At 53.1% G+C, this 27,621-nt stretch overlaps 1 protein-coding gene across 3 annotated transcripts; it reads right to left on the reverse strand.

Annotated features, from left to right (window-relative positions):
- Positions 1-857: 857 nt before the first annotated feature.
- Positions 858-27,621, reverse strand: RGMA (repulsive guidance molecule BMP co-receptor a). Of its 3 annotated transcripts, none has more exons than XM_030015810.1 (4): positions 27,300-27,621; positions 19,955-20,070; positions 6,659-7,170; positions 858-4,048 (listed from the first exon to the last, which is right to left on the reverse strand). In XM_030015810.1, exons 1-4 carry the CDS (start codon positions 27,614-27,616, stop codon positions 3,347-3,349), a joined length of 1,647 nt encoding a protein of 548 aa, XP_029871670.1. In that variant the 5' UTR covers positions 27,617-27,621; the 3' UTR covers positions 858-3,346. The 3 variants fall into 3 exon arrangements, with proteins under 3 accessions (XP_029871670.1, XP_040979814.1, XP_029871671.1); XM_041123880.1 differs by lacking the exon at positions 27,300-27,621 and adding an exon at positions 26,530-26,550; XM_030015811.2 differs by lacking the exon at positions 27,300-27,621 and adding an exon at positions 20,352-20,369.

The following is a 27,621-nucleotide window of genomic DNA, read 5'->3' on the forward strand; positions in this document are numbered from 1 at the left end:
GCACTTTGTCCCACCAGGAGATGCAGGTGTGCTCCTGCTGCCTGCTCGCTGCCCAAGGCTGAGGAGCAGGGGACCGTTGGTGACCTCCTGGCAGGGCAGTGAGCGAGGGAGACGCTCGTCCAGTTTTTATGCGACTTTGCAGATTCAGCTAAAGCCGAGCTCTTGTGAGCTGCTGCAAGTGGTGGTGGGAGGAGTGGGTTTGGCTCTTTCTGAAAGCTGCCCCTTCTTCAGGGCTCTGAAGGAGGGGGAGGTTGGGTCTCGCATCTCTGGTGTTGGGTGTCTTTGCATGGATTTGCCCAAATAATGTATGTTTTCAGTTGGTGCTGGTGTCCTGCCCGGCCTCAGCATCTCTCTGGCCCCAACTGCTGGGGCAAGGAGTCAGTCAGCTTTTCAAGAAAGGAAAATTAACAAAAAAAAGTTGCAGTTTTAGTTTCCCTCGTTAGAGGGCAGTAACAGACCCAAACGGGGCCAAGAGCAATGCCCAAGAAAGGCGAGATCATCAAAAGGGGAAATTATCGGGGTGCACATCCCAGCTACTGGGGTGAGCGGAAGAAGGTCGATGGTATCCACCTGGACTCCATTGCTGCACGTCTCCTTTCCCAGCGAGGCTCAGCTCCAATAGTTTATCATCTGTATTTTCTACCCCCACCCCTTTTTATTTTTCTCATTTGGCTATAGATTAACACCAGAGTGAAATTCTCAGGAGAATTTAGGACAGAAATGAGCTCTCAAAGGGTCCCTGCGTTACAGGTGGAAGAAAGCTGCTTTTGAGTGAATGCAGAAATGGGGCTGCATTTGTGTCCTGCGTGGCGATCAGCACCATCCAACACACTGGGAACAAAACAAGACCCCACTCATTTATTGTCAAAAAACCTCAAACTTTACTTGCGTTTCTCTCAATAAATAATTTACAGTATATACACGCGGTGACACTCCCGTGGGTCTCAACTCAGGGAGGAGGGGGGGGGGGGGGCCTTCTTGTAACACCCCCCCCTTTGCCTACGTTTTTTTTTTTGTTTCCAAGTATCGGGTCTTTCTTGGCCACACTTCACCTTTAACCAGAACTGGGTCAAACACAACCAAAATAAAGTGCTTCACTGTTTGCTTCTAAAATAGGGATACCCCAGCCACCGTACAACAGCTGGCCACCACTGGAGTGCTCACCTGGACAGTGGGACTGAGCCACGCCATAATCAAATAGACTTTCCTTGGCTGGAAATTACCCCTAAACCACAGTGCACCATGCCGTAGGGTGATCACTTTATAGGAAAGGGAGGTCTTAAGGGAAGTATTGACTTGTCGGCACACTGTGGCTTGGCCAGCTAAGACTGCTTTCAAGAAGCACTGTGTCTTCTGAGGGATGCCTTGCGCAGCTGCTGTTACCTATGGGGTAACGCAGCAAGAAACAAATGTTTCCTCTGACCCAGTGACAAATTTTGGCTTTCAAACTTGCATTTTTGATTTCTAGGGAAGACAAAAACTTGGTTCTTCCTTGACCAAAGGAGACAAGAAGTCCAAATCAGCCTAGCTGAGCAATTAGTGCATTGGGAAACTAAACTGTCCTGTGTCGCGGTCCAGTGGTTGCTCTCCTCAGTGCCTCCAAAATGTGATATCCTTATTTCAAAGTCTCCCTAAACAGAATACCTGGGGCACCAGCAAACAAAGCAAGGAGCAAAGTAGTAAACACATCTTTTGTTTCTTTTCTTTCCTTAAACATTTAAAAACCAAGTACATCTCTTCATCTGTACAGTCACATGAGATCAATGCCAGGGCTCTATATATTAAAGAGACAATATAAATTACATCCATTGACACAATTTTGCATTTCTCTGCTGCTTTACAAATGGAGCTCTAGAGCTGTTAGGACACAATGAATAGTCACATTGAATATTTACACCAGGCTGCCTCTAGGCACCAGTTCAGATTGCCAGAAGTAGCCTGTTCCCACCTCTTTTGGTGCTAGCTTGTCTCGTCATGCCCAGAGACCTCCCCTGAGAGCAGGAGGTGCCCCCAAGAGTAACACGTGTTTTGGGGCTTGTTTCTGGGAACTTCCCCGTGAGGAAAGGAGGGGAAACCCATCAGGAGGTCTCCAAGATGCAGACCAAAGGTGGTCTTGCTGTTTGTTCGGTGAACGATGAGGTGAACCACAGAGGAACATGGAGAGGAGGAGATGGGCAGCACTATGTGGTGGGGGAAGGAGATTATCCTTGGTTTTGAGGCAGGGAACAGACATATGGAGGCAGCTGGGGGGTCCTCTGCTGCATCCCATCTCCTGGCTGGATTTCTAACATTGCCCCATTTCCGATTCTTAAGGTGCAACTGGTCCGCAATGGGGTTGCAAGTCGTGGCCCCAGGATGAGGAGCGGAGCAGAGACCTAGCAGCAAACAAACAGAGCGCGATGCTCCTGCTCTATCCCAGGGCCTGGCCGAGCCGCAGGCAGGCAAGCGGGTGCAGGGCTGGAGGGAGGTGTGGATCGGGTCTCCCACTGAGCAGCCTCCCTGCTGCCGGTTTTAGGGGACCGGAGAGCAAATGGTGTGAAGAACTCATCCAACGCTGGGCAGAAGTTGCAGAAACCGCTTGAATACTGGCCAGGTTTCTCCTGTTGCCATCAGGAGTCCTCGGTGGGTCTGGGCAGAGACAAGGAGCCACAAATAAAAAGTGAATCAGCCGAATGAACTGGCTAAAATAGGAGATGCCCTTTGAACCACAGCAAACACAAGCCGGGGCTTGAGGAATGTGTCCTCCTTCCACCCAGAAGATGCCTGGCACCGGCAGCTGGGCAAGCACGGGACCCTTCCCCACCATTTCAGCCCCTTGCGCTACTTTCTGCAACAACGGGGCTGCGGGCAGAGCGGGACATGCCCCAAAAGAGGAGCAAGGCCCTGGCGAGCAGAAAGCCCAGCCCTGTTGTCCTGGCCAGGCTTGGCCCTGTCTCGCTGCTCTGTGCCCTCCTCACAGGCTCTGCTCTCTGAAGATAAAGCCATGTTCATGCACGCCAATGTCACAGTCACCATGTCATTTTTGGGACCTGGGGGAGAGCTACAAGGAGGTGAGGGCTCCTTGGCACCCACGCTAGTGGGAGGAGGAAGAGGAGAAGAGTGGGAGGTAAGGAAGGTCCAGACAAGGTACAGTCCAGCAAAAACTCCTGACTGGTCCCATTGGCAGCATGTTCCTCCCAGGCAAAGGCTGGGAAGGCGGAGGACCTGGTGCGAAAGAGAGGGGCTGAGGTCTGAGGACAACACGTGGCTCTGATATCCAACCTCCCACTGTCCAGCACCGCCATCTCATGCCTGGTTCTCTCCTGCTCCCCTTTCCCCGCTCTCCATGGTGCGAAGGAGCAAACCTCTATAACAAGCACAGCCAACACTGACTCAAACACAGCAGTGCTACCCAGAGGGCGGGGTTGGTCTCTGAGGGAGCCATGTTGCCCGGGGCCAGGTCCCGTGTCCTTTCATAGAGGTGCAGCTTGTCTTTGTTGGAGTGAAGCATCTTCACGTCCTCAAAGGCATAGTAAGCAGCCAGCATGAAGTTGACGTCCCCTGTGGTGAGGAGGTCGAAGACGCAGGACTGAAAATAGAGGTCCTCCACAGGCAGCTTTTCCCTGCACTTGGCTGTGGCCGTTTCGTACGTGAAGGCCTCGGGGGGGGCAGGCAGGCTGGGCCCCTTCCTACGAGCACGACCCTCTGTGGCCTGAGCCGAGCGGATGGTCTGGAAGTCAATCTGTTGGTTGAGCGGACAACCGCGGAGGCACAGGTAGAGGCCCTGACTGTCCCGGTCCTCCACGGCATTGACCACCTCCTCCGGCATGCGCACAGCGAAGGTGAGGTACCGGCCCACCTGCCTCACCACGATGGTGGTGCCAATGTATTTTGCCTGGATTTCGATGTGTTGGCCCGATACCTTTTCAGTGATCTTCAGGCTGTTGGCTCCGTGTTTGTCCCCACCATTCTTGGAGCCATCAGCAAAGGCAGCGGGGAGCTCGTCCATCTCTGCCTGGTACACTTTCTGGTCCACACACTCCTGGAAGCTCTTGAAGATGATGGTGAGCTGTGGGTGAGGAAAGAAAAGAACAGGGTTACAACCAGTGATGACCACCTGAGAGCATACAGCCACCAACAAGAGCAGCATGGGAGGCGAGGGAGCTGTCTGCTTAGCCCGGCCAGAAGCATGGCCTTCAGCTCATGGGCAGGTGCTTCATCCTAAGAAGTTGCCCCAACTTTTAGGCACCCAGACATGGCCATCCTGCTTCAGCACAGGGATGAGGACACCAGGTATGGAGTCAAGACCCAGAGGATGGACTGAACGTACCACCTGGATCTGCGCTGTTATCTCCAAGCCCAACACAGGAGCTCCCTTGTAGCTGGAGCTGGGTGGAGCATCACTACTCACAGGCCTGTGGCGGCATGCCCGCGCATGCAGCACTGTCTTGCCTCCAGGGCCTGGCAGATGGCAGAAGGGGATGAGCCCTGCCTCTCTTGGAGGTGGTGGAGCTTCTCCTCTGGCTCCCATGGCATTTACATCCCAAGGGCTGGACCTCTTCCTTTCCCTGGCCACTCACAGACCAACAGAGTCTTCTCCTCTGGGCCCCAGAACACATCATGCTCCATCTCAACCATGCAGACACATGTGTTCAGCATGTTAGAGCAGGCAGGCCCTTCTAGGGGTGATATGGGCTGATAGACTGAGCCCAACATGGCTCCCCACCCTTGGCTGGGGTCAAACACAGGTCCCTTGCTGGACGAAGAACCTCACAGTGCTTGCTCTTCCCTTGCTGACCTGGCTTTGGAGGGGGAAGGCTTGATGAGGAGGAGAAAGAGTTGAGTTTGCATGGGAGGAAGAGTAACTTGCTCTTCTTCCTATGCAAACTACGCTTCCTCTTTTACCTCTTGCAGACTTGCTCTTCCTCTTGCACCTCTTTCCATGAGGGAGGAGCGGTAAGGGGTACCTCCTGCCACATGTCCCCCATGAATTGGCAGACTGAGACCCGGCCAGATTGGGGCAGGGCTGGAGGAGACGGCTCCAGCAGCTACAGGGCAGGTACGCCCGAGGGCCCAGGATGAGGGGAAAAACTAAGGCTCCCCAAGGACTGGGCTGAGCACGGTGGTGGCTCCCAGTACCTCTGCTCCCAGCAGTGCTGGCGAGGAGCCCAGAGCTGTCCAGAGCCCTGGCAATGTCCCTCTCTCCCACCCACTCCTCTGCTGAGTGCCCAGATGCTCCCCACCCCACAGCAGCCCTGCTATCCCCTCCTCAGCCACGTCATGAGGCACCACCATGCCCTGGGCTTCAGGCTGCACTACCCTACGCACGGACCTCCTGCTACCTCCTTTGGGTCCAGCCCTGCCTCTGGCTGGAGGAAGAAGGATAGACCAGAGAACATCATGCAAAAACATAAAGAGCCCCATGGACCGAGAGGCTCCCATCCTTTTCAACAGCACATGGTACTCTACCAATGACCCAGTAATGCTTTCCACAGCTCATGTTGCAGATCTCATGACTAATCCCTCCTCACCACAAGCCCATGAGGCAGATAATGGGTGAAAAGGCTCAATTAAGATCGTGATCCTGGGATGCAGCCTAGCAATTGCAGGTCCCAGGGGTCCTTAAGGACCACTTTCCTCAAGCTTCCTCGCAAGCTTCAGCAGGTTTTGATGTCTTTTGGTAGGTAAGGAGTTGAGAGCATCATTAAGAATCTTTAAGGAGGTTTACTAGGGACAGATCAAAACCAAAATGCCAGCTGCAGCTCAGGTTAAGAAGGTCATATCCAGAGCTGAGAAGCAGTCCCTGTCCTACAAGTGCTTCTCTCCTCTCCCCACATGCAAGGAGAAGCAGAACTCCCAGACACGATGGGACAGGACATCTTCCAAAAGCAAGAGATTGCCTCCTGCTGAGCCTCCCTTTTTTTGGCACAAAAAGTGGCCTGTTAGCTTTAGAGCTTGTGCACCATGGAGCAACGTAACAGTTCATCAGCTCCAGGTCTCTCCTGAAGCTGAGGCCATGCCACACAAGTCCTGCTGTAGCACAGCAGCACAATTTCAGTTGGATTTTCTCAGTGTTTGCCTTGTAGCTTCAGGATGTTTATTTAGGCTGTCAAAGCACCTCCAGAACAGACTGTGCCCCACAAAATGCCTTGACTTGGCTGCAAACCACAGAGACAATTGCAAGCCTGGGCAGAGGGGAAGGCAGTGTGAAGAGCTCAGCTCCCTCCAGGCTTTTCCATGCAAGCTGGAACCTCCCTGGAGGGCAGTCCTGGGTTTGCTTGGACCTTGGGTGTCCCCCAAAAGATGCCACCATCATTCCTGGCTGTTCTGGCTGTTCACAGCAACCTGGAGTCCCCCAGGTGGGACCCCTCTTAATTTGCAATCCCCCACCTTGGCCATGATGGCCCTCTGAGCTGCAGCTTCTCAGCCTGCTAACCTTGATGGGGCTGGATGTGCTCAGGAAGAAACCACAGCCCATTAAGTGAAGGTGGGGACAAAGGAAGGACAGCTGTCTGACGTTCAGGGCCAAACAGTCAAATTCAGAGGAGCTCCCACCCGCTCTCACCCTCCCCATGGAGATGTGCAAATGGTGGAGGAGAAAGATGGTAGAAAGAAAGGCTGTTCGGAAGCACCTCTGCCCTTGCCCACCTCTCCTCACGGGGACATGCCTGAGGCTCACCTTGCTGGTGGCGGTGGCTGTGGAGCCAGGCAGCACCGGTGTGTTGGTTACCTGGACGTTCAGGTAGTTATTGTCTATGAGCGGCCAAGCCCCTTGCACCTTGCAGGTTTGGAAAGTGTCTGTGAAAGTCCTGAGGTGGGGGTCCCCGAAGAGCCCACAGTGGGTGTAGTTGGGAGCGGCCGAGTGTTTGTGAAAGCTCTTCTCGTAGTGGCAGATTTCGGGGCTGTCGGAGCGCTCCTGGCTGTCCCCAGGGGGCAATGTCCGGAGGCGGGGCTGGGACGTGGGACCATCCTTGGAGCAGTTGTGTTGCACCATGAGATCGTCTATGCCATGCACAGCAGAGTGGTAGGCCAGGTCGCCCCTGCAGGTGCGGGCGGTGCGGCGGGTGCAGTGCGCGTAGGCACGCAGCGCCGTGCAAAATTCAGGAGCCTCCTCCGTGCCCAGGTGGTGGGAGCCCGATGTGGCCGCCCAGAACTCAGAGTTGCACTTGAGAATCTTGCATGGAGACGTCACTGCAGGAGGGGAGGCAAACACAAGATGGTCAATGCTTGCGTGCCTGCGTGTGGGACATCCAACGCTACCCCCAGGAAGAGGCTGGTGTCCTCCTCCCGCAGCCCGAACTCATGACATTGGCTGTACCGCGTGACAGGGCCTTGCTTACCAGATGTGACCATCTCACATGACCCAACTCTCATGCATCAAAGCCAAAGAAACCAACAGGATCTGCCCCAATTTAAGTCAAGAAGGGAAAGAGCATCCAGCCTTTAGATTAATGCTCCTGGGGGAAAACCAGGGTGTGGAAGAATGAGACATATTCATTAGCAGGGATAAGGGAGGATCATTAATGTGGGGGGATATGCAATGGGGGTTTTAATGCCTTTTTAGGGTTTGACATTCAAAGCTCTGTGTTGCACGAATTACTGTGCGTTGTGTCCAGACCAAGCTCTACCAGCGCAAAAATCTGTCTGCCTTCCTTTTCCTCCTTCATGGGCACGGGGAAACCCAGCCCCGCCATGACCACTGTGCCCCAGCCACATGTTGACGTGCAGAGGTTAGAGCAGAATCTGTGCCGTGACCAACCCTGCAGCAGAGCCAGCGGCCACCCCACCATCCTCATGGCTGCAGCAGTGCCGGGAACAGTGCTTGTCAGTGCCCCCATGACCCTGAGAAGAAGCAGGAGCCAAAACACCTTTTTCTTGACTGCTGTGTGGCTCTGCCCAGCCCTGGGAGCCCGTTCCCCACCACGGCCCACTGAGAGAGAACAAAAGGTGGAGGAGAAAAACCGGTGTGGCAGGGTGCGGGGATGCCAGCCGAGCACCCGCCTCCCCTTCGCACCCGCCTTGCATTGCCCACGCGGAGGCGAAGCCAAAGGTAGCAGGGCCTTTGTCGGGCTCAGCCGGAGCCCCGGTGCTTGCTGGCAAGGCAGAGGGAGGCAAAAAAAATTCAGATCCTGCTCCCCTACCCGCTCCCCCCGCCCCCCCCCAATGTCTGCTCCCTGGGGCAGTGTGCCTTCCCTGGAGCAGACTTGAAAGCAGCTGTGCAAAAAGCACATGGCCATCGCTGAACATCACACAGTCACTGCTCTGCCTGTGCCAATTTGGAGTCTTGCTGGGTGAACCCAGGCTCACACCACTTAAAATTCATGGTGTTTTCCTTCCTCTCCTCTTAATCAACACCCTTGGAGGGCTTGGAGACAGGATGGGCTCAGGCACAAAAGGCAGCAGGACAAGCCCCGCCATTTCCAGATGCCTTCATGGTGCCTCTTGCAGGCACACACGTATATTCCTGTCTCGGGGTTTGTTTAGAAGGAGGCTGGCAAGGCATCTGTGCCAAAACCATTTCAGATTTGTTTAAAAAGAAAGTTACAAACCCCAGTATTGTTTCAGGGAAAACAGTATGTTTTAGTTTTAAACATCGCAGTGCTGGAAACCTAAACATAGTTGGTGCTGGAAAATCAGAAAGGGAGACCAAGGCTATAAAACACTAAGCAGTCCAGCTTTAAGAAACAAGCCTGTCTCCTCTCCCTTTCCAAGAAGGGTGAAGTGCAAATAGGAAATGGTGACAGGTTCCTCACAGTTTTAAAATTCATGTTTAATAAACTCAGATGCTAGCAACAGCACTAAAAAATCCAGGAGCTGAGAGCCCAGGAGCTGTTTCATCTTGGCAGCATCCCATTTAAACTTGCAAGAAGCACTGTGGAAAGCCTTTAACTCATCATTGACCAGAGGTGAGATAATAAACTTTTGACCTGGGACGTAGGCTCATGTTTCTGCTAAGCCTTTTGCATATATGGGTCAGATTTAAAAATATTTATTATTTCATATCCCTTTCTTTTCCACCCCAAGAGTGTGGTTTTCCACCAAAAACATTTTGCTTATCAAAATGGGGCTTCCCATCACAGCCAGCTGGCTTGCAATGGCGTGTATTGCTTGGTGTTTCTCCTAGATGAGAGATGTGAGGCAAATGATGTCTTGTTACCAGCACACAGAAAAGCCTGGCTCCCCAGCACCGCCTGCCTTGGCTCTGGAGGCTATACATTCAAACACGACTGTTGGAATATGCTATAGCTAGCACAGTGCCTAGACTCAGAGGGACAAGTAAGGGATGGTATTTAATGCAAGGCAATTGCACACAGTAGCACAGTTGGAGTGACAGGAGCAAGTGAGTTTGCTGGCATGGGGAATGCAAGCAGGGGCATTTCGGGGCGAGACGCTCATGGTGTGGGTTTATCAGGGTGGAAAATAAGGAAATTGCATCTGACTCCTTCTGACAAGAGACTGCGAGCATAGCTTTGCAGGTCCCCCAGGACCCTCCTGGTGGAAGGTAGGAGTCAAAAAAGCACGCAGCATTGTGACCAGTGCCACCATTGCCGGTTATCACAAACAGTTGTGGCATCAAGCAATTAAAACCATTGCTCTCCTAGTAGTTATGCTAATGTACAGCCTGAGGATGCCTTGAGGTTGCATGCAGCCGAACGCGCTGTCACTGCAGACAGACTTGCCAGCACAGCCCTGGGAGGAGCTGGAGGACACATCCCCAGACATGCAGGACCCACACACCCCGCTTCACCTGACAGCTCGGTAAGGCACCGGGATGCACTGTGCAAAGCAGCCCGTCCAGCAAGCAGCTTGCAGAGCCCAGGCTGCTCCAGCCCTTCAGCTGCTGTGTAGATGGGACCTTTTAGTAGCAATAAAGCCATAGCCTGTTGCTCTTTAAGGACATCCTTCGTTCGCTTGGATCAGGAGATGCCGGCATGAGCTGTGGCAGCCTGTGGACAGAGCGGGCTGCTGCAAAACAGCCCCCTAAAATTCAGCGCTGAACACATCCCCGTGCCAAGCATCCCTCGCTGCCGCACTGCCCCAGGGTCACTCATGACTTTATAAGGTACTGAGTTAAAAAAAAAACCAACAAAACCGAGGGCAGGGAAGCCCATCTCCTTCCTCCCTGGGCCTGAAGGGGGAGCGCTGTTCTTTTAAGATGTTATCGCTCCAGTTTTGGCACCAATCCCCTTTTTGCTCTTTCGCTCAGGGCCCCATATAAGGCCAGATTTCCAAAGCCAGGTGCTGCAGCCACAGCGGCAGTGCGCGAGTGGGGCCACATGCTCTCCCCGGCTGCTCATGCCTGGGCTTTCCCTTAGACATTTCTCCAAGCACACCAGTGGCCACTGGGTTTGGCAAATCCCTCGCACTACTGGGAAGGGACCACTGCCGATAAAGGCTGTGGAGGAAAGCAAACACGACCCTCTCCCCCTCCCGACAAGCACTACTTGCCTCGTCCCCTCTGACTGCAGCTTTGGCACAGTGGTGCAGGCTCATTTGTACCCAGGCCAAGAAATGATGTTTATTCAATTTTGCATAATCTATTTTCCATTGACTCACAATGGATCTGTTTTTCAACCACAGATGACTTAGCACGGAAACAAACCCCTCTCAAGCAGGAACCCAGCAAGGCTCTCCTGGGATCTCTGAGACACCCTCGGGTCTGGGTGATGCCACCACCCTTGTCCATCACAAAGGGTCCTTCATCCTGGGGGACAGGTGACTTCAAGCCCTGGTAGTCCAGCCACCTCCCAACCTCCCCATGATCTTCTTTGTTCAAGGGCTTGGTGCCACTCAAACCAGGAATAAAATTTCCTTTGGTATCTTGAAACCAACGGTTTCGGAAAGTTTAAAGCCAGAAATCCTTAAATTGCCTGCATTAAGACAGCGCCCCCCCCCCCCCGCATAGCCCGGTGCCCCACTTTTGTTCAGGTATACCTCCTATGAGGACTTCTGTGGTCTGAAAAGCCACCCTTTTCCCTGGCGGGCTGTTTCAGGAGTTTATCACCTTTACAAAACGCGGGTCTTGGTTCTAAGTGGATTTTATCTGACTTCATTGTAAGGACATAAAAAGAACCAGCGATTTTCTCCAAAGCTGTAAAAGGTCCGTTAGTAACCAGTATGTTTCCCACAAAGATATTTACACTCTGCAATCAAGTAACTTGTCAGTCCTATAGATAAGGTAAACGGTTTGCACTTTTAAGTTCTCACTGGAAGGTGTTTGCCCAGCCCGACCATCAGACCCCCCTCTCCTTGCAGGCTTGTTTCCTGAAAAACCGACCACCCTGATGGGTGATATCGATGTAGGACACACGCTCGCCGCTCTCCAGAGGTCAACCTTTTTGCCAGGGCATTGCACTGTGGCAGGTACCAAGATGTGGTGTTTGGCCATGACCTTTTCCAGAGCTCCCGGTTTGCAAAGCACTGGTCCTCCATCCTGCGAGCATCCTGTGGTCCACCAAACACATACTCAGGGGCCTGGGGTATCACACGACCCAGGTCCCGCTGCTCTGCCCTCATCATTGGTACATTATATTACACGCTGTTAAAGTAAGTGTTCAAATATATTATATGCACACATCTAACTTTAACAGCCTTTTAATTATCAGTGCCCCCTATTTTCCCTTCAGCTGGTGTTGGGTTACCTGGATTTCATTTACCCAAATCACGCTCTTTCAGAAAACTAGCACAAAATCAACAATTCATCTGTTCTCCTGCAATTTCTCTAGCAAAGAGAATTACTGGAAATTAATTTAAGTAAGCAAAAGCCAATTCTTTTAAGACTCTTGGGTGCATGTTAACCAGACCTGTTAATTTTAAAGCATTCACTGCTAAGAGATGTTGTTTAATATCCTCTTGGTTACTAACGGGCTGGAAAGTATTTCATCACCCACATGTGATGCAAATACATCATCCCGTGTCTTTCCAAATATATGGATTGAAGTGTAGATGTGCAAGCCTCACACATGCAGTAAAAGGCTTTTTCGGAGAACACAGTAAAACGTAATTACCTTTGGCCTCAGATCTGAGCACCTAGGCTTAGGCTCCTAAACACATATTTATTTAAGTAATCTAAATAAACATATTTATGCTGACACCTGAATAGGAAAGGCACAATTCTTGGAGGTGCTAAATACCAGCAACATCTTGCAGCTTCAAGGAGATGTGGGCTGCTCAGCTCCCGGGTGGAGAGTGGTCACCACCAGTACCAAAATGACCCCAAAAGAGTTAAAAAAATCACATAGCTCCTCAAAAAACTGGCTGACAAGATCCCTTCCAGCAAGATTTCAGGAGTCCAAAGCAAAACCAGAGAGGATGAAAGACATCAGCCCTTTGAGTCCAACCACTCACGCTGTCCACGTCCCTGCGGGGAAGTCTACACGAGCCACCCCACATGCCAGTCATGCTGGTCCCACATCTTGGTGCCCGTGCGGGCTGTGAGACTAGATATAAGGAAGAAATTTTTTACAGTGAGGGTGGTGAAACACTGGCACAGGTTGTCCAGAGAGGTAGTAGCTGCCCCATCACTGGAAACATTCAAGATCAGGTTGTACGGGGCTCTGAGCAACCTGATCTAGTGGAAGATGTCCCTGTTCGCTGCAGGGGGTGTTGCACTAGATGACCTTTAAAGGTCCCTTCCAACCCAAACCAGTCTATGATTCTATTTTACGACACGCATCAACTGGCGCCTCATCACAACAGGGAGAGAAACGAGCCCATCGGTGCCGCCCGCAGCCCTGATGGATGGGGTGTCGTGGGCAGGGGCAGCTCTCCTGGGATGGGGTGTTGTGGGCAGGGGCAGCTCTCCTGCAGCCCCACAGGGCACCGTGGGGTGAGGAAGACCCAAGGGCCACCTGACCCAAGCTTCGTGAAAGGATTTGTGCGCCGGGCTCTTCCAGCGACCTCCTTTGAACTGTTAATCAAGCACAATCTTGCAGAATAATAGCCTGGTTATTATTGCCTTGTTTGCATAACAAAGAGGCCCAATAAAACTGATTTGACTGTGCTCAGAGGGGGTGTGAAAGATCAGCCCTGAGAAAAGAGCTGCAGGAATGCAGCAAACTGCTCCAAAGCCTCAACCCAGGAAGAAAGACAATGCAATTTGCCATCAAGAAAAGCCCAATAGACCAATAAATTACCCATGTGCAAAGGGATTAGATCAGGTTTCAGTTGCACTGAAGTGGGGGGAGGACCAGGAGGAGGGAACTGAAGGAGAAAAATAAACCTGACTCTCTTAAAGAGCTGGAGCTCATATTTTGCAAGGGCGTGCATGGGGAGGTTGGCTCGGAGGGGCCACCTTCCACGCTGGGACCTGGCTTTTGTGCTCTCTTCCACTGGCAAAAGCAGCAGACGCATTAAATCCAGGCAAAGGACGTACTGACAGAGTGACTCTAGATGTATCCGAGAGCACACCCCAATCCATGCAGCTTCTTTTAACCCAGTCCTTGTCTTGCTCAAGAGGATGCTGGGGAAAGGCTTTCCCCAATTTCTTTAAGTCAAAAAAGGGACACAGAAGGAGTTTTCTCATTTCAACCCGGGTCAATCACTAACGCATCTGGAAGACCTGCCATGGCCAACTCCCTTTTGTCCTCCGTGCCCAGTTCATGGCCCCTCAACTTTCCTCTCCAGGCATCGTGGAGACACAGGGCAAGCACAGGCAGGAAAAAAGCAGAGTCAGTGTCTTCACCGTCAACAGCATGAACCCTTGGATGCTGCCGACGGAGCCCTTGATTGTTCCTGTCACTTAGTCAGCTCTTTTGGTTCAGAGACTCAGCTTACCACTGACCCAGCATGCTTAGCAGGGGCGAATGCATCTCTGCCCAGCCTCCCCCGGCCAGCATTGCTCCTCCAGACTCACCTCAACATCCCCATGCAGGGAGAAGGGTGAGCAGACACCATTGTAGAGGGCATCAACCATTGAGCTCGTAGCTGGGGCCATAAGTGGCTGGCAATGCTACTCTGAGAATGATCGGCAAAGCTTGGGAAGTTCAGGAGGCATGATGGGACGAAAGGGGGAACCAGCGTTTACAGACTTTGCTCTTAAAACTTCATCCCGGGATTGCAGCTTCAGCATTGCTTTTGCCGCAACCATTGAGCTTTCACCTGCTCGGAGGAAGCAGCACTGGTGGATGGTTCAGACGATGCAGGTTTTGCTCCACCACAAGCTGGTGGATGGAGGATGAGGAGGGAGGGAAGCCATCTCCTCTGATTCTCCATCTGCAGAAGGATGCTAACGAAGCTGGCTCCCCGCCATGGTGTGCCGTGGGCTGGAAAGCAGTGCTGGAGCTGCACACCTGACTCCCAGCTGGGGAGCGCCCAGCCGCTTTCACCAACAGTTCTCAAGAGCTGGTAAATCTCCTTGAGGGGAGTGGTCCACTTTACAATGAGGACACTGAGGATGTGAAGGGTTTCACCCAAGACGAGCCCAGTGGGAAGAGAGGTGGATTCACTCTTTCATCCCCTGCCTGAAGCATCACCCTCAGCTTCCTCCCCCAGCCAACACCACCCATGTCCCGTCCCTCGGAAGCAGCGGTACCCAAACAAGGCCACCTCCACCAGCCACCCCCATTGCCAAGTGTTTCGGGTTTCCAGCAGACATCATTCTCCCCACGCCGAAGCTGTTTTCCCAGGGTGCCTTTGAAGGCACGGCTGCCACCCACCAGCGCCCGGGGGCCCCCCAGGTGTGGCAGTGGGTCCCTCGCCCTCCTCCCCCTCACCCAGGCCGTGGCGGGGCTGGCAGGGAAACGCTTTCTGCTCACAGGTGTGGATTCCCTCTAGGAATAATCATCCCTGCCGTGCTCTTGTGAAATTTCAACCCTTCAAACACAGAGGTAAATGAGACACGAAACGAGGAGATGGAGAAAAGCCCGGAGCACATAAATCTGGATGAGGCAAATTTATACAATTAAACGCCTGCCAAAAAATTGCGGCATCTCAATCGGAGGCGTTGGTTTGCGCACAGGGCGTGGGGTGGCAGCTGCCCGGCTGGCAGTCAACAGCCCCACGAGCCCACCTAAAACCCACGCGGACACCTGACTGATGCTGGACCTGCACCCGGGGATGCAGGGGATCTAGTGGATCCCCTCCTGCAGGCTGGGCTCCCACCTGGCACCAGAGTCGCTCCCCATCACTCGTGCTCCATGGAAGCCACAATATCTGTTCCTCCTTCACAGCCACAGACCTTCTGAGGTTTATTTATTTTTAAATGTATCTGACTGATGGCCCCTCTGGACTCAGGTTTTAATTTTAAGAGAACAAGTAACTTTCTAACTGGAGCCCACCTCCCCAGTCCCACTGCTCCCCACCCTCCCATCCCCAGCACAGTGGTGCTCTCACATCACTGCGGGCTGGCAAAGCCCAGAGCCAGGATCCGTCCCTAAAATGTCCTGCTGCACGGCCTCGTCATCTCAGAAAGGGCTGTCTGGAGTGTGTCACACGGCAAGAAAAAAGGTAGCTTGTCCAAAACCCAAAATGCCACAGATCATTACTAGGGCTTTGGGGACCAAAGTCAACAGCTGTCCAGGAAGGAGAGGAAACCGAGGGAGGAGAAAATACTTTGGGCTCAAGTGAAGCTTGATCTCTGCCTGGCCCATAAAACCCCCATATATGCAGGGATAGGAATTCCCTGCTTGCTGGGAATTAAATGGCCAAACTCCCCTGGATGCTCATGCAGCGGAAAGTGGGACTTGACACCCTTCTGGTGCTCCACCCTGAAGGACTTGCTGTTCTCGCATCTGCAGGGATGCCAGCCTCCAGCTGCCCCGCGCACCATGGCCAGGCCGTTAGACAGAGCGGCTCAGTCTGTGCCTACGAGGGCTGCGTGTGTGTAGGAGCCAGCTTGTTCTCCGCAGTAAGAGCCCGATGACTTCATCAAGGGGATGGCATCTGGTTTTGCAGTTGGCCATAATTCAATTCTCCCCCTTGCTGCAGGAATTTCAGCTGGTGAAGCAGTGATTTACTCAGCCGGGCTGCACTTGAGTGCAAAGCAATCTTGAGGCTACAATCGAACGCCCTGTTATTTTGAGAGCACACGGACAAGAGAATAAATATCCTCTTCTTTTCATCCCAGTAGTTGCCAAGTGCAGGGTACAAAGCTTTTAAAGGCATTTAGGGGCTCTCCTCTTATAAGTGCACTCCGGGTGCTGTGCACGGCCAGGCAGGGCCCTGCCTGCACAGCTTGCTCCTGATCTGCAGCATCAAGACAGGATTTGCCAGCACAGCCAGAAAAAGCCCAGGGCACCCCTCACCTGCCCTACCACAGCTGCATTTCTGAGCATCCCCCATCCTCCCCAGAAACCCTTCCCCATCGCCCCAGCACACATCACTCCTGGTCTGCAGCATCCCTGAGTTTACCCCGGCCCCCTCCAAACCACCTGGGACCCTGATGCTCTTTTGGTCCTGGGTTCCCACGCTCCTCCTTATTCCAAGTTTGGTGTCTGCTCCAATGGGAAAAGCAAATCAAACACAATCAAACCCATCTAGATGGATCAAACCCTCTTGTTTTTGACCTTCTTTGCTGTCCTGCTAGCACTCATCCTTCGGGAGCTGTAGGGCTTGGCTGGGGGGTCTCCCTAAGGACTGATGGACTGAGGAGGGGGTCACTTGGGCCATGCATCGCCCTGCTGGAGCCTACAGTTGCTTTATGGGATGTGCCCATCAGGGAGCCAGAAGAAAGACCACAAAACTCATTGTCGCTGGGGCCTGATCCAGTGCTGCAGCCCGGCTCTCCAGGGACAGCAGGCTGGTGCATTGATCGAGCAGAGCCCCCAGGTTAGGAAGTTTTTATGGCTGCCCAGCCCTGTGAGCACTTTCATGTGCACATCCGACTCGGCACAGCTGTTCGGGCCACAAAGAAGGAAACCTCAGCTGCTGCCATGATAAACCCAAAGTCACTCTTAATATCCCCCCATTCCCAGTAACCAAGGGCTAGGAATTTCAGGAGTTTCTGTTGAAAAAAGTAACATATCCACCCCACCTGCGTTAAAAACAAGGCGTCTCCTTCCAGCCCCACAACAAGCCTTGCTGGCAATGGCAGAGAACTCCCTGTTCTAAGTACGAGACGGGCTCCGAGCAAGCAACAGAACAGGGAAGCCAAAATATTTCCAGGTTTACGTTTGAATCCCTCCCTTCTTCTCTGCCCTGACAACATCCCGCACAGGCGCGCTCCTCCCCTGCCGCCACCTTCCCCGGCCCCCAGCTCGGCTCCCCGTTTGCAGCATTGGGGAGGTGTTGTTTTAACAGCCTCTAAGCTCCCCTTCTCAATTTCGGCTTAATGCTGCGATCAAGTCCCTCCCTGCAGCTGAGACAAAAGCCATTTATCAACCGATCCAATACACCTCCAGTAGGGACGGATCCTTATCTGGAATCAGCCTCATTGCCTGGATGGACCAAGGGCAGAAAATCCCAATTTTTTTCGGAGGCAGGAGTGTGTTACAGCCAAAACAGCAGAGCCAAAGACAAACTGGAAATCCCAAAGCAAAGTGCAGTACGAGGGAGAGAGCGAAGCTTGACGTCTGGGACAAAACACCCAGGGCCAGATTTTGAAAGTACAAAAGGATACAAAAGGATTTGCAAGAAAACTCAGCACAGCCTGTACTGGGAGGCACAGGCAGGGGTCAGCTGAGCACCCCGGGAAGTCAGGGTCCCAGCTGGGAGGGGAGAGCACCCGTGAGCATCCGATGCTGGGCCTCGGCACAAGCCCCGAGCAGGACTTCTGCCAGGGAAACTGTCAGCAGTGGCCTGCTCTGCCCAAACCTCCTTCCCCAGCTGGCCCATGCTCAGTGGTCACCCTGACCCCCGCCGGGGCGACCCACGCAGAGGGGACCCAAGCAGTGCTCTCGGCCTGAGGGTGCTCGATGGGGGGGGGCCGCCCAGGAGGCAGTGGGGTGAAGCCATCGGTGTGAGAGCAGCACAAGCGGGAATCCAGCCCGGGGTGTGTGCGTAGGGGGTGGGGGTTAAGCAAATAAATAAATAGGGCAGGACTCGGCAAGGCACCGACCTGACACGCTGAGCACCCGCTTGGGCAGCCTCCGGTGGCCCCGCTCACCCGGGGCTGTCAGGAGGGGTGCGAAGCTTCCTCAGGGCTGGGAACCTGCTGGGAACCCACAAATTCCCAGGAAGCACAGGGAAAAAGGGGCAAAGGATATGCCAGGGAATAAATCCCCCCCTTTTTCCTAACTTCCCACCCCAAAAAGCTTTCAACGACAGCCCCCGGCATGCTCCCAGCCCTGCGCACGGGGAGCACCATCTCCGCCTGCGCCCTGCTCCCGCGGGCTCTGGATCGCCTCGTTCTGCCAGTTCTTTGCACCTTATTTGACTGCTGAAGGGAGAATCAAACAAAGCAGCCAGCCAGATCTCCTATCAAGTTCTTTCTTGCACCGTAAATCTCACAGCCTCAACGCTTTGCAGCTCAACCGCTCCGAAAAGGGCGTTAAGCAACACATATGGGAGCAGTTCCAGAGTTTCCAGAAAAAACAGGGGGTTCAGCTTTCAGCCTGCTGGGAAGTCCCCGGGGAGAAGTGGGGTCCGGAGGGACACCTCAGTGCTAAGGGCAGCGCTGAAAAGGCTCGCTTTCCTGCAATAGGGCTAAGAGGGCAAAGGGGGGAGGAAGGGCGTAAAGCAGTTATTTATTTATTTACTACATGTGTGTGCAAGACTGCTTCACCTACAGTTATGCAAAAGAAAGGCAGAGGTGCTTTAAAAATTAATAAATTAAACAGAAAAGGAAAGTTTTACTCAACTAAAAAGATAAACGGGGAGATTTAAGCGTTAGAGCTTTTCCTCCTCCTGCTTTCTCTCCTCCCCCCCCCCCCCCCCGCCTTGCAAATGAGAAAAAAAAAAGGGAGGTAAAGAAACTGGAGAGTTTTGGAAGGAACAAATCCGCCTCTGTGGACTGGGTTTCCCCTCCCCCAACAAAAACAAGCACTCGGGGCTTGAAGGAATTTGCAGGCAGAGATCTGCCAAAAACATTGTGAAAAACTATGGGGGATTCATTGGAAACAGATGGCGTTTTCAGCTGTAATTCTGAAATTCTCTCCTTTTCTGACACAATACAAACAAACTGGGGCTGGGGAGGGGGGAGGCAGAGACCGGCAATAGGTGCGAGCGGCCGGGGGGGCGCGGGGAAGGGCCGGCGGGCTCGGGCTCGGCCGGGGGAGCCGATGCTTGCGGCACCATTTGGTTGCCATCCCGCCTTCGGACAGCACACCAGCTCCCGGTCCGGCCGGAGCAAGTTTTCCAAGGAAATAATGGTGCTGAGCCCAAAAAAGCCCAGCCCGAGGCCTGGGGGGGGGGCAGCGGGGAGGAGGGGGAGCCCGCTCCGCGCCGCCCGCGCATCCTCCGCCGCCCGCCGCGCTGCCCGGCCCAGGTGAGCCCCGGGGCCGTGCTCCCCGCTCCGTGGGGCCGTGCCACCCCCCCGGACACCCCACCTTCCCGAAATCGCAATGCAACGCCGCCCCTTTAGCCCATCCGCAACCGCTCTCTGGCTCTTCCCTTCCCGGGGGGGGGGGCTCGGAGCGCCCCCCCCCCCCTCGCACTCAAGGGCAGACATTTGGCATCTGGGGTGTTCATGTGGGGGGTCGTCGTCGTCCCCCGGCCCCTTCTTTTCAAGGCACAGAGCACACCCGGGAACGGGAGAACAACGTAACCTGCCTGACGCTGTCAGAAACAACCCCCGGCTGCCTTCGCCGGGGATTGCTTTGATTTCGACCATCTCCTTCCTTGTGGGATGAGGCAGCAGGGAGACAAAGAAGATGAGGTCAAGGAAAAACACCCACCGCAACTGCCTGGGGAAAAGGGAGTAAGGGGGGACGGGACACAGCGAAACCGAGCCCCACTTGCTTCTTTTAAACATGTGGCAAACTGCTGCAAAGAGAGGGAGAGAGAAAGAGGCCCCGAGACAGGGGGAACCGAGGCGGCTATCCAAGGGCTGCGAGAAATACAGGAAAAAATTCTTCAAAATAAAGAGGCTGTTCCTTACCTGAAGGGAAGATGCAGAGAAAGACAGGGAGGATTTGGAAAAGTCCCAGGGCTGTGGATCCTGCCCCTCTCCCCATACCCATCCATCCAGCTCGAGCTTTAACCACTATCCTCTCCCTGGAAGAAGAGTTTAAAAAGGAAAAAAAAAAAAAAAAAAAAAAAAGGAGAAGGGAAGAGAGGAAGAGAAAAAACAAAAGGGAAAAATAAATCAATCGAAAGAAAGAATTGGAAAAAAAATAAAAAATCAAAAGCCCCACATGGCTCCGTGGAGCGATGCAGGGACGGGCGGCCCCAGCTCCGGGCTCCGGTGGCCTCCGCACTGAAAGATTACACAGACTTTTTCTCCTTCTCCTCCTCCTCCTCCTCTCCTTCCCCTCCCATTACAAAACAGCCCAAACCATCAATCATCCCGGCTGCCTTCCAATGTCTGCATCCTCTCCCTGCGCCTCCTCCACTCCGGAGCGCGGCCGCCCGCCTCCCCGGCCATGCTCCTCCGGCGGCGTGGAAGGGGCGGAGGAACGAGCGCCGAGCACCGCAGCCATGGGAGGGACAGGGGAAGAAAGAGCCTGGGAGACCCGGGCGAGGGGGGTTATTGCTGTGGGTCGAGCCATCAAACCCTCCCGTGACCTATGGGGAAGGGGGGGTCGGGGGGGGGATCGGGGGGGGGGTGGCGGGGGTCCCACGCAGGATGGGCTGCGGAAAGGGCTGAGATTTCGCCCTGTCTCCCCTCTGTCATTTAGCGCAGCTCGGTCGCAGTTCGGGAGAGGGGCTTCCTCCCACCCCCTTGGGGTCTTGGCACCCGGCGTGCCCTCCCTGCCTCTTTCCCACGGGCCTAACAAGAGCACTTTGGATTTCCCCCAAATTAAGCAGTTTAGGGCAAAAAGGCCGTTGTACGGCAGAGGGGGGAAACTGAGGCAGGGAGACGCTAGGCAGCTCGTGCAGGGCAGGAACTGCAAGAACGATGCTGCGGTCCCAGGCCCGCGGGGGCATGGCCCCCCCCAGCACACGGAGCTCCTCCATGTCGCCCCAGCCCTGGCTGTGCGGTAGGTGTGAGCGTTTCACAACCTTTCCAGGTCATTCACCTGTACCAGCGCTGGCAGCGGTGAAGTAAGCCCAGATGACTCAGAAACAGCAAGTCTCACAGATCCTTATCATTAGACCGACACTCCTCGGAGAGGGGGACGACTGTCGGGGGTCCCTGGATCCAGCTGCCAGCCCGCTGAGGACTGATGGCGAGGACTAGTATGTACCTATGCTCTCTGAGGACCTCCACCACAGCCTAGTCTGCACCACCAGCCCGCGTATAGACCTGGACACCTGGACATTCAGTTTTCGCTGGGGGAAAGTCTCACCGATTGTGTTGGTACAGTTGCGCTGGGGGTCTCACTTTGCAAGCACCCCTTAGAGACCCTTTGGGCAGATGGCAGTCCTGGGAGGCACCCTCCCTGCTCGTGGGCCATGTAGATGGAGCGGCAGCTTGAAGCACACAAGCATTGGCCTGCTGGGCTTCAAAATTCTGCTCTTTTCCACCTCCCGCAATGCCACAGCGTGAGGAGGTGAGCAGAATGGATCTGCAGCCCCACCATCCCAGGGGTCTGTTCCACCCAGGAAAGGGCTAGGCCACGAGGGAGGCATCCCCTTAGCAGCCCACTTGGATCTATTTAAAATTTCCCTTGAAGGGTGTTTTAGCCACAGTGAACTAAGACAACTTCACTTCTGAATGAGAGTGCCCACGGGTGTAATACACTTTAATTAATATGCTTTAACTTCCCTGTTTTAGATCATTAGCCCTCCTTTGACTGAGTGCCCCCTTGCCATCCTCATGTTTCATCTCCTTTTTCTTGGGGATCTTATACAAAGGATAAAAGCATGCTGGTTGTTTTATACAACCCTTCTCCCACCTCTGTAAATGCCCTTTAATAATGGGTCTTTTCTCCTGCAGCTTGGTATAGGCCAGGGATGATCCTTGACTTTGCTTCTAGTTGTTCTTGGAAACCCCCTTCTCTTCCACCTCACAAACACCCTTAAGGATGCTTTTTTGGAGTGATGGTATCTTGAAGTCTCCAGTAAGAGTTTGTGATCTCCTCCCTGTCGCAGACTGAATCTGTGATTCAGCTACAACAAATATCCCACTGAAGACGAGGTGAGGAAGAAGAGATGGGAGTAAATATTGAAGAAGCAAAGATATCTATTAATACCTATTTAGTTCTCCTTGCGGGGTTTGAGCCCCCTTGCCTCCAAATGAAGGAGCTTCACTGGAGCTTAATCCAGGCTGTAAAAGGAATTAAAATGCTGAAGCTTTTCCATCTGGGACCCAGATGGGATCCAAAAATCCTGAGGCTTTGCCTGCTTGACTGGAGATCTGTCTTGGTCCCGATCCTCCTACAGCTGCACTCAGATGATGTCCACTAAAGTCAGAAGGAGCCCTGTGTGCAGAAGAGCTGCCAGACCGGGCTGGCTGGGCAGGAGATGAAAGCTGGCAGGCCGGATCCAGACCTGTAGCAAAGGCAGTGTGGGAAGAATGCCTACTCCAAGCACCTTTTTGTGGGGGATGTCAAACAGGGGCAAATATGTCCAAACCCTGCCAGCTGCTGCTACCACCCAAGAAGAAACGCCTGCTGATGGGATGTGTAGGCAGCTGGAGCTGGAAGGGGCCTGGGGAGGCTGGAAGGAGCCTGAGGGGAGGAGGGAGAGGGTCCATGAGCTGGGAAGAGCCCAGGCAGGGGGGAAAGATCCAGGGGATGGGATTTCAGACCCCAGATCCCTTCCTCTTGCTCTCGCTCTGTCCTCTCGCAATGCAACTTTTGCTTTTATTTCAGTCTGAAAAACATCACTTCTGCTATTATCCTGGCTGATGACATAGATCATGATCTATTTATTTTTAACTCAAAAAAACATCTGAATTACGAACTTTTAAAATCCGGCTGCTAAATAGCTGCTGCAAGGCTGGCTTGATTGTTTGACCTGAAGAGCCACTTTGGTATTGCCATTTTGGGGCAAGCTGACAATAGACTGGAATCCAGTTTGAAGCATTATTTTTAAAATAAGGCCCGTGTTGGAGCTTCTGCCTTTGGTGTAGCGAAAACTGCGCTGCCATAAGGCAACGGTCCGATGCCCCTGGCTCCAGCTTGTAAAAATTTCTCCTTGATTTTGCTCAGTTGCATCATGCATTGCAAATGGGATTGCTGTTTTTGGCACCGATCAAAGCAGCGGATTTCACTGGAGAAAACAACAGATGTGTCCAAACCGTAACTGCAGAGCAGGAAAAGGCCCCAAATAAGGTGTGTTTCTGAAATCCTGCTCCCCCTTCCACGCTTTTCAAATAACCTTCACCTTTCTGATTAGCCGAATCAAAGACCTGGACTTTAAATTGCTTACTGAATCACAGGCTGTGTAAAATCAGATCTCTGCCTTGCCTGATGGAGATATCTAGGCTTGGAGGAGCAACCGCGTTTTTCCCAGCTTCTTTCCTTCTCGAAGGCTGGCCGGGTGTCCCTGTTTAGGCAGCACCGAGCCCGATGCTCTTTGCAAACAGTATGTGGGAAACCACCCACCGCTAAAATGCAAACACCTCTGAGGCACAGCGGAGTTACGCTGTGCAGAGGCTCAACTCCGGGGGCAAAGGCACCTCCGTGGTCACATACACGTTGATTCTCATGTTTGGTGTCATTACGGAGGGGTGACATGCAAATCACAGCTGGGGTTAGCTGATAGCATTCTCCGAGGTGTTTGCAATATGAGCAGGAAGATTCCCAGTTCCCAGGGGAAACTCAGCTGGGATCACTCATCTGAACTTTACTTTTCTCTGACCTGCGTCACACTGGGCATGGTTGTGGGCTTCAACGGGGCTGAATGAATGTGTCTAATTTGAACCCTAAGGTTTACAGATGATACCTCCCCTTACAGCCTTCCTAATGGAATTATTCACTACCTGTAATTATATGGCTAAAATAGTAAACATGGGTATTTCCGAGGACTGTAACTAGTAGTTAGAGGAATGGATGTCAGGGCTCCTGGTCTGCTCCTGACTCTCCCGTGAACTTTCTGCGTGGCCACTCTTCACGCAAGTGTCTCCGCACAGCTTCAGCACGTGCCTTTGCCTGCTCTGCCTCAGGACGAGACGTTTAATGAACACTGCTCATGGCCTGGCTGGGGTAACCTGTGATCACCCGTGCAGGAAGCTAATCCTGAAATGTTCTGCAATGATATGTGTTTGGGGTGAGCAGCAAAAAGCAAATCACTCGCTAAAGGAGGAAGAAAGGAAGTTTGGAGCGGAAACCCCCAAACTATTGTCTGGGGAGGTTTGACAACTGATCCCAAAAGGTTTGTGGAAGTAAAACTGAATACCTGTGCTCTGAACAGTTCCCTTACTAAAGAAAAAAACCTCTGAACAAGATGAAAAACCAAAAAAACCCCTTCATCTTTCTGCAGTAACAGCCACACCTCTGATGTTTGCAATACTGGAAAATGCTGCAGTTCATTTTAAAGACCTTCCTTTTACTCATCATTCAAATTTTTTTATCATTTTACAGTTTCCCTGGCTGACAGCACAAGCAGATGCTCTCCCTGAGCTGTGCACCTCGAATCTGCCAAATATGCGCCTAACCCCCCTTCCCTCCTAACCTGTTGCCTTCCAGTACAACGCCTGGTAGAGCTGCTGATGGAAAGGGTCCCCCCAAGGTCTCTTTAGTGCCCTGCACTGAACTTTTGCAGTAACTGAATGGGGCAGGCGGAGGTGATGGCACCGAGCTGGGCTTTGAAGACCAACCCACTCCTGCACAGCAAAGTGCAGAGAAGAGTTTGCTGGTTTAGCTAATCCACCTCCCCACAGCTGCCCCTGTGAACATTAGACTCACCAATCTGGCTGTGTAAAAAGAGGCCAATGGGTTGAAGGTGGAATAAAATATAGCTTTGTAACACTAATAAATAAAATAGTAAGAATGCTTTGTTGACCTGCATCTTTGCATCCACAGATTAACAGCAGCCCCAACTGAAGTAGCTCTGAGTATCCCTGCTGTAGGCTCTCTCTTCGATATGCGTGCTCCAAGCTCACAGGCATAAAAGTCACCTCTAAATGCTCACAACCACCCAGGCTGGACAAGGGGAAGGGAAGATGGGCTGGTGGAAAACTTCCAGTCTCACCCATGACAGAAAGCAAAACAAGCAGGGATATTTTCAGGCAAATAGAGTTCATCACATCAACTTTTCTTGAGTGGTGGCATTCATTCGTGACTCTCTCTTTCCCTTGCTTGCAAAGCCCCGTGGGGTGAGGCCTGTCTCCTACACATAGGAGCATGTAACCACCCCTTGTTCGGCAGTGTTTGGAGGGCTGGCTGGAATTCGCCATCTGTGTATTTAGTTCTCTGCAGGGAGCTGGTCTTCCTGGCCCAATCTCCTCTTTGGGATAAATATCAAGCAATATCGCTTTAGTGTATCTTCTTCACATCTGGGCTGCCCTCTAAAAAAAAAAGGTGGGCTGGGAGGTTCCCAAGAGCAAGTTCAAATGGCCAAATGTCAGCTCAGCAGAAAAGATGGATAAATCTGAACTGCCAAAAAATGAACAGCACAGAAGAATTGCAGAGAACCGGGTGTTCGTCAGCAGAGACAGAATTCGGTCTGTGTAATGGGGCAGTCTTTTGCTGCTGCTCTTAAACACTACTGGTATCTTGAGAAAGTGCAAACATAGCTCCCTAATTCCCCCCTCTTCTAACCTACAGGTCAGCTAAGGACATCTCCTGGATCTCATTTATAGGTGGGAAATGGCATCGAGTGTTTCCAAATCTACATCTTCAGCCCTTTGAGAAAGGGGTGTTTGAAGGATCCTATGGAAAAAGCTCTGTGAAGCCCAAGCACCTTTCCCAGGTCCCCTTCTGTCAATTCCTGACAGCAGTGGCCAGAAATACAACCCACCGCAGGACGCCTTTCCTGTGCTCTCGGTCATGAAACACTAAGTGACAGTTCCATCAGCTGATTTAAAACTTTTTCCTTATTATCTGAGAAAGAGGCATGCCTTCTTATGGGGAAAAAAAATCCCAAACCCAAACAACTTTAATCCAGCACCTCTATAGGTATTTCAACAAATGAGACTGGGAGTTTTTGTGGAGGGAGAGCAGTTTGGAGGTGGCACCGGGAGTCCTCCTGGGTGTGCCCGGCGGGGCTCGGCTAGGGCTGGGACTGGGACAGGGGCTGGAGCTGGGGGTGGGCTGAGCTGGCGCTGGGGCTGGGACTGGAGCTGGGTCTGGACTGGGACTGGGACTGGGACTGGGACTGGGACTGGGACTGCGGCCCCGCTGGGTGGTGCTGTTATCCCTACGCCGTCTGCGAAGGTATCCAGTTTATAAAATAAATGCAATCCAACGCCGCCTTAAACCACATGACATAACAGCAGCTTGCGAGCTCCCATTAAAATCTCAATTTGGGGAAATTGATTCTACCTCTGAGCAATTGCGATGCAATTACTCCAACAGGCAGCAATCAAGAATCACATCAAAACACCACCAAACTTTCATCTCCTGCCTTGCAACCACCACCACAACAAAAAGCACCTGTCTTGCAAACACAGCCCGGTTTACTTACATTTATATAATATTTAGGAAGGGCAACGTGCAGGTCCCAAGTGTGGAAGCAAGCCTCGACAGGGGCCGCTCTGGCTGCTGCCTCTGAAATGTCCTGACTGGGGGCTATATTCTGCGCCCCCCCCCCCCCCCCCCCCGGCTCCTGGCTGAGGTTATGGGCTATTTACGGACTCAGTTCATCAAGAGCAAAGTCTCCCCCCGGCCAGACTGCCCATCCTCTCCCTGCGCACAGATGTGGCCGTCCCTGCCCATGTCCCACATCTGTCCAGCTGTTACACCCCCCCACCCCCGCTTCACTCGGAGCTTGCAAACACCCCAGCGCTTTGCAACCACGGGAGTTAAGGGAAAGCTTTGTGTCTCTGCAAGCACAGCACTCCGGTCTCGATAATCGCGATCAGCCCCGGGATGAGCTATCCAACGGAAAGGGGAAAATATTGGGGAGGATATTTGCAGTTCTCATCAGTGGTCCGCAAGGAATTATTCGATTGACTTAGCCCAGCAGGGTGCATTTTTAGTGGCAACCATCAGAAGGGAGGATAAATGAATAACCGCATGCACGCCAGGCTAGTATCAAGCCGGACAGAGGGAGCGAGCTGGGCAGAGAAAATGGGAAGAATCGAGGTTTCTTATAAAAACGGCTCGAGGGGGAGGAGGCAGCCGGGGACCGGGAGCGACAGCCTCAACAGGTCCCGCGGAGGAAGGGCCATGCAGGGAGCCGGGGGCAGCATGCGGCCAGGGGGGGGGCCCGCGCAGCCCCCCGCCCCCGCTTACCTTAGCGGCCGCATCAGCCTCTCCAGCCCGCCGCGGGGGTCGGTGCAGGGAGCGGCGGCTTTTTTTTTTTTTTTTTTTTTTCCCCGGAGGGGTAAATAAAACCAAAAGAAACCCAAATAAAAGAAACCCAAATAAAAGAAAGGCAAATAAAATAGGAAAAACCCCAAGGGCAGAAGTGGCGGTGGCGGGGGAGGGGGGGGAAAGGCCAACCGCAGAGCGCAGGCAGCCCCCCCTGCCCTGCGCAGGGCAGCCCCGGCGGGGTGCAGCGCGGCCTCGCTCAGCGGGACGCGGGGAGCCGCATCGCCCTCCCGGAGCATGTGAG

This window comes from Aquila chrysaetos, chromosome 5, assembly GCF_900496995.4.
Source record: "Aquila chrysaetos chrysaetos chromosome 5, bAquChr1.4, whole genome shotgun sequence".
NCBI lineage: Eukaryota > Metazoa > Chordata > Aves > Accipitriformes > Accipitridae > Aquila > Aquila chrysaetos.